Source organism: Lepidochelys kempii, chromosome 5 (assembly GCF_965140285.1).
Source record: "Lepidochelys kempii isolate rLepKem1 chromosome 5, rLepKem1.hap1, whole genome shotgun sequence".
In the NCBI taxonomy this organism is placed as follows: domain Eukaryota; kingdom Metazoa; phylum Chordata; order Testudines; family Cheloniidae; genus Lepidochelys; species Lepidochelys kempii.
This window is the reverse complement of record NC_136384.1, coordinates 6,161,399-6,173,732: the sequence shown is the minus strand read 5'-3', so window position 1 is coordinate 6,173,732 and position 12,334 is coordinate 6,161,399. Positions and strand designations below refer to the sequence as shown.

Here is a 12,334-nt window from a genome sequence, read left to right as displayed (position 1 = left end):
ACAGGGGGACACAACAGGGCTAGCGAGGAGTCACATGGTGAGCATAAGAACTCACGATAGGGCAAAACAGACCAGCAGACTTGACATGGCATTATAAGGCACCCTTAGAACAAGCCAGCAGTAAAGCCTGGAGTGTAGGGTACTTGCGCCAGGCTCCCCTGGGCTGTAGGCATTACATTCTAACAACCTATTTCAAAAACTGTACACAGGTGGTAGGTGTCACACTGAGATAAAATACCTGCTTTTTGCAGCTGAACAGATGGGTATGGAAGAGAAGTTTTAGTCTGTTAATTCCCAGCAATAACTAGTAAAGGCGTTCTTGGGCTCCTTGGGATTACTTTTCTAAAACCATACACCTGTCGATACCCTGCACTTCTGTCACGCACTACCTGGTATCACGGATACGCTACAAAAAAATTAAGTAAGGATCTGAGTGCCTCAAGAGACATTAAGCTGCTCACTTCCAGGTTGCTTATTTGAATCCAACCCAGGCTGGAAGTGACCAAAAGCTGCTCCCAGCTACTGTGTGATGGGTTATTAAAATGAAATGGCAAGGCTCAGTTGATGTGTTCTCACCACAAAAACCACCACAACTGACAACTTTATTGGTAGCAACAGCAGAGGCCAAAGACTGAATGAATAATTAATGGATGTTCTTCTAGTACCAATGCCCACTTAATTTTATACAGAAAACTCAAAGGAAACAGATCTTTTAACTTACAAAAAAACCTCAAAAACCAAAACAAAATGAATGCGACCCAGGGACTTACCCTTCTATGCAACAACATGAAAAGAGTGCACACAAGACAGTGAAGTCTGCAGGGCGTGAAATTAAAAATTTCACACAGATACAATGAAGTAATGATACAATGTTACAACCTTGGCACAAAAATCTTCTGGTTTGAGGAAAGTCAGTGTCGTGTGATGTTACGGTTTGTGCCCCAGTAGAAATGGCTTGCTGTTGAAAAGTCCATATAACAAAACATAAAGAGGTGAAGCAAGGGAATGTTTGGACAGTTAAAAGGGGGGGCTATATGTTCTACCCATTTAGGCATTTCTGAGGTACCCATCACTGTCATATCTAATTGCCATGTTATACTGAAGAAATGGCATACTACTCTCTCACATCTGGAAATCTAGGAGGTAAGATACGATTGGGGAACAAGTAAAAGGAGATTTGTTCCTAAGGGTCTTGAGGTTTGGGGTCTCTCTCATCAGACCAGTCTGCTATTTTGACTCTGAATCCTTCAAGTCTACCAAAAATGGTGCAAGAGTGTAGTCTTCAAGTTCCAAGTGTATGCATGAGAATAAGGATACACCCAACAATTACAAAGCATCAAGCAAGAATTGGGATGCAAGGCACTTGGGGTGATGCTCAGCAATCCTTGCAGGAACTGCTTCACCAGCCACAGGTCAGAAAGGAAAGGAATGCTGGAATACTGAGTACATCCTGGTTTCCTTAACTGAGACAGTGCCCCCTGTTGGAACAAACTGCTCAGTACCTTAAGCTCCCAGGGAGTTCCCAATAGATCCATGTGCAGACACATGGGTTCAAGAGTTGGTCTGGTGCAACACTGAATTATCAGTCAATGTGCACAGTGTAGAAAGCATTTTACTTCCAAGAGTGAGAAAAATGTTTCCAAAGTCACAAATTGTAAAGCTGCTCATCAGTTATGTTTCAGAGATATCTGATAGATTGACAGACACACAAACACCCTACAAAATGCATTCATGGCTCTGAATTGTAAGGAATAAAATTGGAATTCAGCACTACTACTCAGCTGAAAGCAGTATCTCTTGATCACAGGCACAGGAAGTTACAAATACAAGTACTACTGGCAATGTGAGTTGTGTGCAGAACTCACCCTTCTGGAAATTTACCTGAAAAAGTCAGTACAACGGTGCAAAGGTCATTTCTGACATGGCATGTTTCACTCTACTGATCCGAGACGGAACACATGGGGAAATGTACAGAAGAATGTGACTTACTTTTGCCTTTTACACATTTAATAAAATCTTCAAGTCTTCAGCTTATTACATTTTTAAAAATTTGACTCATTTCATTCCAGTAATTTCATTAGATTACAGTTCTACATCTTTATTAAAAAATCATCAAAATTGAAATGTTTCAGTAAACCCAATTTTGGTTTTAAGTAGTAAAAGTGGATTCAATGCAGATTAAGCAAAAATGAAAGTTAAAAGTATAATAGTATTAGAGTCTTTGAGAACCTTTTCTGAAAGATTCCCTAAACACACAGGAAATATTACAGGTGACTTTGGAATTCTGCTTTTAAATTTATTGATTTTACAAAAAAAAAATTAAACTATTCAAGACATATACATTTTAGGAGGCTGCTCTCACTAACTATTTTAGACATGTTTACATTAATATAAAGTCCTCTAAAATTTATGAATAGTAAGAGCCACTGGAGAAAGAACAACATAAGATAGTGTGCTAGTTAAAAAACACAAAGGTACTCCGTGTCAGGCAGAAACTAAACAATCAGAATTAGTAAATTGCTTTGTTTTCCTTTATATTTGTGCTTCCAAGTCATCACATTGTTTCCAGAGCAGTCAAAGTAAAAACAATAGTTTTTACTTTTTCTTTGTGACCTTCAGTAAAAATGTACCAACTGATCAGAATCATAAAATACATCTGAATTATTATTACATAAACCTCAGAACTGACAAGGATAGAGAAGCGTGTATGTTACACTCAGTAATCTAAGTTCCTGAAATAATGAGATAAACCAGTGTCTGCGATTAAATGTGGAATGTGTGATATCGGGGGGGGGGGAGGAGGGGATATTTTGTTTTGCTTAAGAAGCTCAACTGAATACTGATGAGATAACTTGAGAACCCCAGTCACAGTGTGTGACAAAAACAAATTTACCCAAGAGTGTATGTTTTTGAATAGGACCATCTGATTTAGGAAGAGAAACAGAATCAGTCACATCCTGAGGTGGAAATTGATGGATTCAGCTTAAACAAAGAACAACCACAAGTTGACATAACAAATCTCCTTGCCACAGCTGGAGGTGGGGCTAACGGGGACTATGTTCTCATCTATTCCTAAAGTTCCCTTCAAATTTGTACCAAGCATTGGAAGACATGTTGTATGATTCAATCCTCAAGAAACACTGGAAGCATCTAATACAAAGATTTAACTACCTTAAACAGTTCTCCAGATTTTCAGCATGCTATGCAATGCAACATTGTCATGAATAATAGCGGATGTCTGAGTGTGCAGAGATGTATTCTTAGTATCTATTTCATTATCTTTTTCTTGAAGAGTTGGAGCCTGATTCTCTTGTCATTTGGCCCTAGTGTAACTTCATTTTCTTCAGTGACGTTATTCCTGATATACATCATCGTCAGCATATGGAACTTTAGATTTTGATTTTTTCACACCAGATACTTCTATCCCAAGAACATTAAGAGATGAATGCATATTTCCCAAAATATTCTCCGTCCTATTAAGAACCATAGACAAAGACTGAGGATACACTAACTACAGGAACCAACTAAAGGAAGTAAAACCAGACTGAGAAACAAAACCAAAACAAATAAATAAACAAAAAGACAGTCCCCCACCCCTCCCACCCCCCCAAAAAAACCCACCCCTTTGTTTTAAAGTTAGGAGGATGGAAAATTTCTCCTGATTTAGACACTATTATATTTCCTACAATCTCTGTTATTCTCTGGAAATTCTTCATTGGGGAGGATTTTGCCCTCATGGTGAGCCATCAACACCTGGCCTGGATTATTCAAGTAACTAAGATCACCTACTTTTATTCATTCATTGCTTCAAGGCATCTCTAGTTGCCCAGCCAAGTATAAAAGACCTAATATAATATATGACTACCTATGAAATATAATATAATATAATATAATATAATATATGACTAATATAATATATGACTACCTATGAAAAAGGAAAGCTTAATGCTTTTTCTTACTTGCTTACTTGCTTTTCTTACTTGTCAAGGAATATCCCCCTCATAAGAGCAATCAAATGACAAGGGGCTAATGTGGCCAAATAGAAGCACATGCTAAACTTATCCTTACAAAACCAAACAAAACAAATGCCTACCCCAGAAAAATCTCCACTACAGTAGAACCTCAGAGTTATGAACACCAGAGTTACGAACAGACCAGTCAATCACATGCCTCATTTGGAACCAGAAGTACGCCATCAGGCAGCAGCAGAGACAAAAATAAATAAAAAGCAAGTACAGTACAGTACTGCATTAAACATACTATTAAAAAAATAAATAAAGGGAAAACTGCATTTTTCTTCTGTATAGTAAAAATTTCAAAGCTGTATTAAGTCAGTGTTCACAGTTGTAAACTTTTGAAAGAACAATCAAAGTTTTGTTCGGAGTTACGAACAACCTCCATTCCTGAAGGGTTCGTAACTCTTTGAGGTTCTCCTGTATGTAATTCCACCTGTTATTAAAGCATAGTTTTGCCCTAGTCTTGATGTCACAACTGGGTGGGGAGGGATAGAGGGAACCACAATGGGCAGCACCTCTGTGTGCTCCCTGCATCAGCAAACATCAGCATAATTCTAAAATCAGACTTCAAATTTCATCTGCGGCTTTGTGGGTCCCAGCTAACGAGAACACCTGGTGGTAGAGAAGGGCCCAGTGGCCATCTCAAGCATTGGAAACATTGCCTTCACCTTAAACTCTGTTGTTCCCACCCATCGATGATGTCACTCTTGGGAGGGGCTTGCCACAGCAGGGGCAACTCTCACCTCTCTCTCAGACCTCCTTTGTTAACATCATCAAGTATGTTCTGGTAGCCCTGGACATAATCAGGATCAGGCCCTCCTGTGATAGGTGCTGTACACACATCCCATCTCTTCACCAAAGAGCTCACTCTCTAAGAATCCACTAGAACGCAATGATTCATAACAGGAAAAATTACTTAAACTTCTTTTACATCAGTCCTGTGGTCATGCTGCATTTAGACTAGCCCTGCCTTCATACTTACCAATTCATAATTAAAATATGATAAAGGAAGTCAAAATACAAATAGATGAGCTTAGTTGTGGTGCTGCTATTCAAAAGAGAGTGAAACTAAGTATCGCAATGTGTAATTTACTATCTGGCTGATATGGGGTTTGGGGATTTCAAGACATAAGAACAGAGCAAAATGGTTCATCACTACGTCAGCAATCTCCCCTCCCCCTGAATTCCCTTGTGAAAGACATTGCTATCCATGGCAAATTATTTTTATTACAAAGTTAGAGCACTTCTACTGTAAGGATGGCAGGAGCAGTGAGTCCACACCGGAATAGGCAGGGAACACACTCTCTTTTGGGCATCTCCTAACAGCTGCAGGTCCCAAGGGCCCTTGCTACCTAGCTAAATGGGGGAGGAAGAGTAGGATCTCTCAGGAGCACAGCTGGACCGTAGGGGCAGAATCTCCTCTCCCTGGTAGGAGCATCTTTCACAGACCTTTGAACATGAGTGATATTTAGCTTGAGCTCCTCCTGCACAATCTTTCACTGTTGGCCCTCTAAATGCAGGATGACAGAATGCAATTGAAAAAAGCATGGAGGATTCACCAAGAAATAATGAAGGAGTGGCCACGGTGCTAGGAGGAGAACCGGGAGAGGACATTGTCATCACAGCCGAAGAAGGATGAGGTGTAGTGAAGGAGGGTACGACTGACAATGCCAGAGGCACCAGAGAAGTCAAAGAGGAGGAGGATGGAGTAGCGGCCTTAAAATTTGTCCAAGTAGAGACTGCGAGAAACCTAGATGAGAGGAGTGATGTGGGTGAGGATCCAGAACTCCATTGGAGGAGAGGAACTTGAGCCAGGAAAGGCAGTGAAGGAAAGAAGAAAGATGGGACGGTACTAGAGAGGCAGCCGTTGCTTCGGAATGGGGTTTTTTGATGTTGGAGGAGAGCAGAGCATGGGGAGGAGCCAGAGGACAGGGAGTACTTCTCTTTGTTTCATTGTTCTAAGTCGCCAGCTGTTTGGTTACACACACAAATGGGAACTAGACTGAAACCACTAAACTGATTTTCACCTTTGACCTAACATGGGATTTGGAGTGAGTAGGAAAGGCCAGTGCAAGAAACATACAGTGCATAAGAATGGTGTCATCTTAAGAAGCAGACCAAAAGGGTTAAGTCAGCTTTGTAATATGATTTGTACTCTACTTTCCTTTGCTTATTATTACTTTCAAACCATAATCAACTTATTGTCACACCACTGAGTGATGGAAACCTTGCCAGCTACTTCAAAAATTGACAAGGTTTCTGTTGCACGGAACAATCCCAAAAGACATTTCCACTCATTTTAATATAAAATCCTGTCAGATCCACACAGCTGAATAGGGGGAAAACGTTTAAGGAATATACAGCTGTAATAGTCCTCCCCCAGCTAGTCAAGTCTGGAATAAAAGACGATCAAAAAAACTTGAAGATCTAGTGCTAGATTAATGCAAATATCTGCCTGTTTGCCAGTGTACTTTTTGATTAAACTGGCATACATCAAGTACAATTAGAAAGGTTATTTATAACTAAGAAATACATAATTCTGCATTTTGATGAGGGTGACAATTACAGCTGACAGTTACTAATTAACATTAATCCTTTTGCACTGGGAGTCAGAATTTCCTGGTGGGATTTTTGTTGTCTGCAATGGACACAACAAAACTGCCATCGCCAAGCAGTTGTCAGTACAAGCAAGTGCTCTCTGTACTCATAACAAAAATAATAAAGTCTCCATTCATGTTTGAAATTAGATAACCTCAGGTATTTGTACAGAATACCATTTCACAATTAAGCCTGTGACTACAGCATTAAATATAATTACGCATGGCATTTTCATGGTTAAACCCAATTCCAGGGTCTCCCAAGAGTATGTTTCCTAGGATAATGGCTGTTTTCAGCCCCAGGTCACAAATCTCCCACTGTTTAACTTGTTTTCTTATTCCAATTTCAGGTTCTCATCTATGTTTATCTGGCCTGGGGAGTTTAAAGATTTTAACCACACTAATAAACACTGCAGATGTGGAATGGTCTTTCCCCCGTCTCCAACCTTTTTAGAAGCAGCATGGCGGTGCAAATACTGAAGATGCAGCTGATGATGCATATCAGTTTGCTACAGCTGCATATCTAAGATGTGGCAAAAATCAGTTCATTTTTTCCCTTTACCTACTAAACCAGGAACATTTTGGTTTTTTGAAAACAAATCTGACTTTCCAATTCCAACCTTCCAAAATTGCTTGGTTCCTTTGCCTGATTTTTTTAAAATTTACACCCCCATAGTGTCCCCAAACATAATTTTACACCATAAAAATTGTTGACCTAATCAGATGTTTCCATCTCTATGATTCGATAAAAGACAAAAACAGATTTTGTATGCATGCATTATCAAGAGGCAAATTATCCGCATTACAATCTCAGCCATTGCCTTTTCAAGCAAATACAACAGAAAATTCACTTATGGCCCTTTTTCCAACTGCTTTGAAACAGAAGTAGAGACCTGGTCCAAATCTAGTCTAGGTCAGAATCTGTGTTTCAACATAGTTCATCCACTCCATAAAGCCCCTGAATAAAGAGAGTCAAGGTGCTTACCATTTGGGTCGACTGATTGGGTTGGAATCAATGTGGATACAAATAAATGAGGTGTCAGAAAAGGAGCTCTGCAAGATCTAAGTAAAGTAAACCATAATGTACTATTTACAAAGTGTTGTAATTTTCACATTTATTTTGTAAGCTTTAAATAGATGGGTTATTTCTACATACGGAGGTGCCCAACTAAAATCGAGATAAGTGATATTAATGTCCTATGGCCAGTATTATTGAACCTCGAAAGCAATAAACTATGAGTCGATAAATATTACATTTGCAACATAGTTAACATTCTTCTACTGTCTCTGGCACTTATTACACATTGTAACCACAAGTCTACAATACATTATTCATATTTGGGGTGTCACTGAGTGATGGATTGCTGTAAGAGAGGCTGTCCTTTAAATAAATCAACAAATAAAAATGCAAATGTTAACATTTTCAGCCACAACTTTTTCCATCTTGAATGGGGAATGAAAATTTAACATTATATCGACAGCCAGCAGAGAGAACAATTAACAGCCTACACTGTGAATACGAGAGATTAATTTGCCAGTGTCTGGTTTTATCACTCGCATAAGCAACTATATTGGACTTTTCGTGCTGTTAGCTCTCCTCAGGGAACAGAGAAAACTTGTTTCCTATCATGTTCACCACCTCATTCACTGCCCCTCTCCACACACCCTCTTAATTCCTTAAAATGGTTACAAGTTGGACATGGAGTGGCAGATGTTTTTTCTCCTTTTGAATCTTAATTTGTGTCTGATACCAAGAAAGAAAAGTTTCCTTTCCTTCAGAAGTTTTTGCTTCTACAAGATCTCTATAGAAGGAAGAACTTAGTACCGAATAACATTTTAAGAGCAGAAACACATTTAGGCATCCATGGCACTTGCATCTCAAAAGCAGCTACTGTATATGCTAAGTTAATGCTTTTTCACATCACTGTTTCATAAGTATTCAGTATAATGAATCGATTGTACAGCATGCCAATGTGCACTGTTAAATATACTCTGTGCATTACATTTGACATCAAATATTAATTTGCTGCAACGTCCCTGAATACTCATCTTCCTCATGTGAGATGTGTTAGGCAATTGGGTAAGTAATTCTGTTTTTATAATCCCTCCAAACACAAATTAACACAATGTAATCTGTTGGTAAAATTCCAAAAGGCCTTTGTAGTCTAACTGATAATAGTATAGATGGGGTGTTATTTAATGTACAGGTTGCAAGAACTTTTGGACACTGAAATAAAAGTGATTTAAAAGGAACTCAACTTCAAAAACATTCAATTAGCATTAAAGGCCTGATTTAAAGCTGCAGCTAGAAAATGTAGGATTAATACTAAAACTCCAGGTTATCACCCAATCCCTTAAATTCATCTGACTGTACCTAAACTCAGCAGAAATAATTTTACTTAGTTGCCGTAAGAGAGAAAGAGACTGCATTTCAGCAGAGTTCTCCGATGCTGTTCAAAACCTCCTAGCTTCTTTTTGCGTCTGACTGGTTGGCACTGTCTTAGGACTTACCAAGTCAGACCCTGACACTGCATCTGCATGGGAGACACCCCTGAGCCTTCACAGTATCCCAAAGGCTTCAGTGGGGATCTGTGCAAATGAAGGAGTTTTCTGCACAGAGCCAGCTGCACAACTGGTGCTTCTGAAGAAAGTGTCTGACTTTATATTTTCACTTATAACCATTATAACCTATTTTGCAACAGGCCATTTGTTTTGCTGAGCTCAGAGGTCTGTTATATCAGAGTTGAGGCCTAGTTACTGTAGAACCTTCTTGAATCCCTTCACTTAGGCCTTGTCTACACTAGTTTTGTCGACCGAAGTCAGCGTGGAGACAGAAGTCAGCGTGGAGAGCTCATGGTGCATCTTTCAAGCTGACCATGGCAGCTCCATGCAGAAAACACTCTGCCGCTTGGAGCACACCGGAGTTGTTGGATCTGCTGGCACTGTGGGAAGAGGAGGCTGTGCAGTCCCAGTTCTGCTCCAGCCATAAGAACTTTGATACCTATAGTCAGATTTCTTGTGGCATGTTGTATAAAGGCTATGAACAGGACACACATCAGTGCCATGTCAAGATAAAGGAGCTCAGGTAGGTGTACCAGAAAGCAAGGGAGTCAAACCACTGCTCTGTGCTGCACCAAAGACCCGCCGCTTCTATAAGGAGCTTGACACCATCCTCAGGGGTGACCCCACCTCCACCACCGAGAGCCCCATGGATACTTCAACGGGGCTGGAGACAGTGGACTCAACCCTGAGAACGAAGTCATGGATGAGGAGGTCGAGTTGGAGGACAATGCAGACCACACAGCAGAGTCATCTGGTGGTACTGCGAGTCAGGACCTTTTTTTATTGCAAGACCACAAATGCCTGCAATACCATAGAGAAGTACCCCTTTCTATTAATGTACTCTGTTGCAGGATGGTCCAGGGCCAAAACTGGGACATACATGCAATCTATCACCCCGCCACAGTTAGGGAATCCCACTGCTGCAAAGCCATCCACTATTTCATGCACATTGCCAAGAGTCACAGTCCTTCGTAGGAGGATGCGATTAATGGCTCTGCACCCTTGCATTAATGCAGTCCCAACAGTGGACTGCCTGACTTCAAACTGATTCATGACTGACCGGTAGCAGTCTGGAGTTGCTAGCTTCCACACAGCAATCGCCACGCACTTCTCCACTGAGAAGGCAGCTCTCATTTTGGTGTCCAGTGCTGGGGAGAGCTCTGCACACAGTTCCAGCAAGGTGCCTTTCCTCATCCAAAAGTTCTGCAGCCACTGCTCCTCATCCCAAACCTGCAGAATGATGTGATCCCACCACTCAGTGCTTGTTTCCCAAGCCCAAAAGCAACAGTCCACAATGTGCAACTGCTCCGTGAGTGCCAAAAGAAATCTAGTGGTGTTTCTTCCCACATCACACAGCATGTAAGGCACCTCTGATTCCATTTCAGATTGGGTGCTCATTATACACTGCATGACCAGCCACGATGCATTCATAAGTGACCACAAAAGTAGAAAGCAATGCAGCATCCATCCTTTCAGACAGAGATGGTGGGTGCACAGTAAACAAGGGTAATAGAAAAATGTCGTGAAACACAGTCAGACGCCTGTAGAATGATGGAGGAGAGGAACGTGATGAGGAACAGTCAACATGGATTCACGAAGGGCAAGTCATGCATGACCGAACTGATTGCCTTCTAGGATGAGATAACTGTGGATATGGAGAAAGTGGTGGACATGATATATCTTGACTTTAGCAAAGCTTTTGATACGGTCCGCAGCAGTATTCTTGCCTGCAAATTAAAAAAGTATGGATTGGATGAATGGACTATAAGGCAGATAGAAACCTGGCTAGATCATTGGGCTCAGTGGGTAGTGATCAACGGCTCGATGTCTAGTTGGCAGCCGGTATCAAGCAGAGTGCCCCAAGGGTTGGTCCTGGGGCCAGTTTTGTTCAACATCTTCATTAATGATCTGGATGATGGGATGGATTGCATCCTCAGCAAGTTTGTGGATGACACTAAGCTGGGGGGAGAGGTAGATATGCTGGAGGGTAGGGATAGGGTCCAGAATGACCTAGACAAATTGGAGGATTGGGCCAAAAGAAATCTGATGAGGTTCAACAAGGACAATTGCAGAGTCCTGTACTTAGGAAGGAAGAATCCCATGCACTGCTACAGGCTGGGGACCGACTGGCTAAGCAGCAGTTCTGCAGAAACGGACCTGGGGATTACAGTGGACAAGAAGCTGGATATGAGTCAACAGTGTTCCCTTGTTGCCAAGAAGGCTAATGGCATATTGGGCTGCATTAGTAGGAGCATTGACAGCAGATCAAGGGAAGTGATTATTCCCCTCTATTCGGCACTGGTGAGGCCACATCTGCAGTACTGCATCCAGTTTTGGGCCCCCCACTACAGAAAGGATGTGGACAAATTGGAGAGAGTCCAGCAGCGGGCAATGACAATCATTAGCGGGCTGGGGCACATGACTTATGAGGAGAAGCTGAAGGAACTGGGCTTAGTCTGCAGAAGAGAAGAGTGAGGGGGGACTTGATAGCAGCCTTCAACTACCTGAAAGGGGGTTCCAAAGAAGTTCCAAAGAGTGAGGCTGTTCTTAGTGGTGGCAGTTGACAGAACAAGGAGTAATGGTCTCAAGTTGCAGTGGGGAGGTCTAGGTTGGATATTAAGAAAAAGTATTTCACTAGGAGGGTGGTGAAGCACTGGAATGGGTTACGTAGGGGGTGGGGTTGGAATCTCCATCCTTAGAGGTTTTTAAGGCCCAGCTTGACAAAGCCCTGGCTGGGATGATTTAGTTGGGGTTGGTCCTGCTTTGAGCAGGGGGTTGGACTAGATGACCTCCTGAGGTCCCTTCCAACCCTAATCTTTTATGCTTCTATGGGATGAAAAAAACTGCACCATGGGACATTGAGCACGCACCCATGATGCATGGTGATCCATTCCGCCTTCCCACAACTCTTAGCCGCAGAAGGTGGCGAGTAGCACAGTAGAATAGCGACCCACAGTGCACTGTTCTCTTTGTTGATGCTAGAGCACCAACTGTGGATATGGTCTGCTGACAGGAGCATTGTGTGAATATGCACAAGCTTTGCAATTATACCAATTTTTGATTGTTGGCGTAAGATGCATCAACAAAACTTTGTCGTGTAGACAATACCTTAGTGGAAAATGTAAAATTAGGATTGTGATATGAGGTTTAATAAAGGTC

At 41.4% G+C, this 12,334-nt stretch overlaps 1 protein-coding gene across 8 annotated transcripts in view; it reads right to left on the bottom strand.

Moving 5' to 3' along the window:
* The window catches only part of KIAA1328 (KIAA1328 ortholog), a 284,448-nt gene that overhangs the window by 37,796 nt on the left and 234,318 nt on the right, over positions 1-12,334 (bottom strand). The window contains exon 11 of one of the 8 annotated variants that reach the window (XM_073343415.1): positions 7,599-7,675. The exons of the other annotated variants lie outside the window; for them this stretch is intronic. Within the exon in view, the coding sequence (XP_073199516.1) occupies positions 7,599-7,675 (77 nt within the window). The remainder of the gene's footprint in view (positions 1-7,598; positions 7,676-12,334) is intronic. 8 annotated transcript variants of the gene reach the window in all.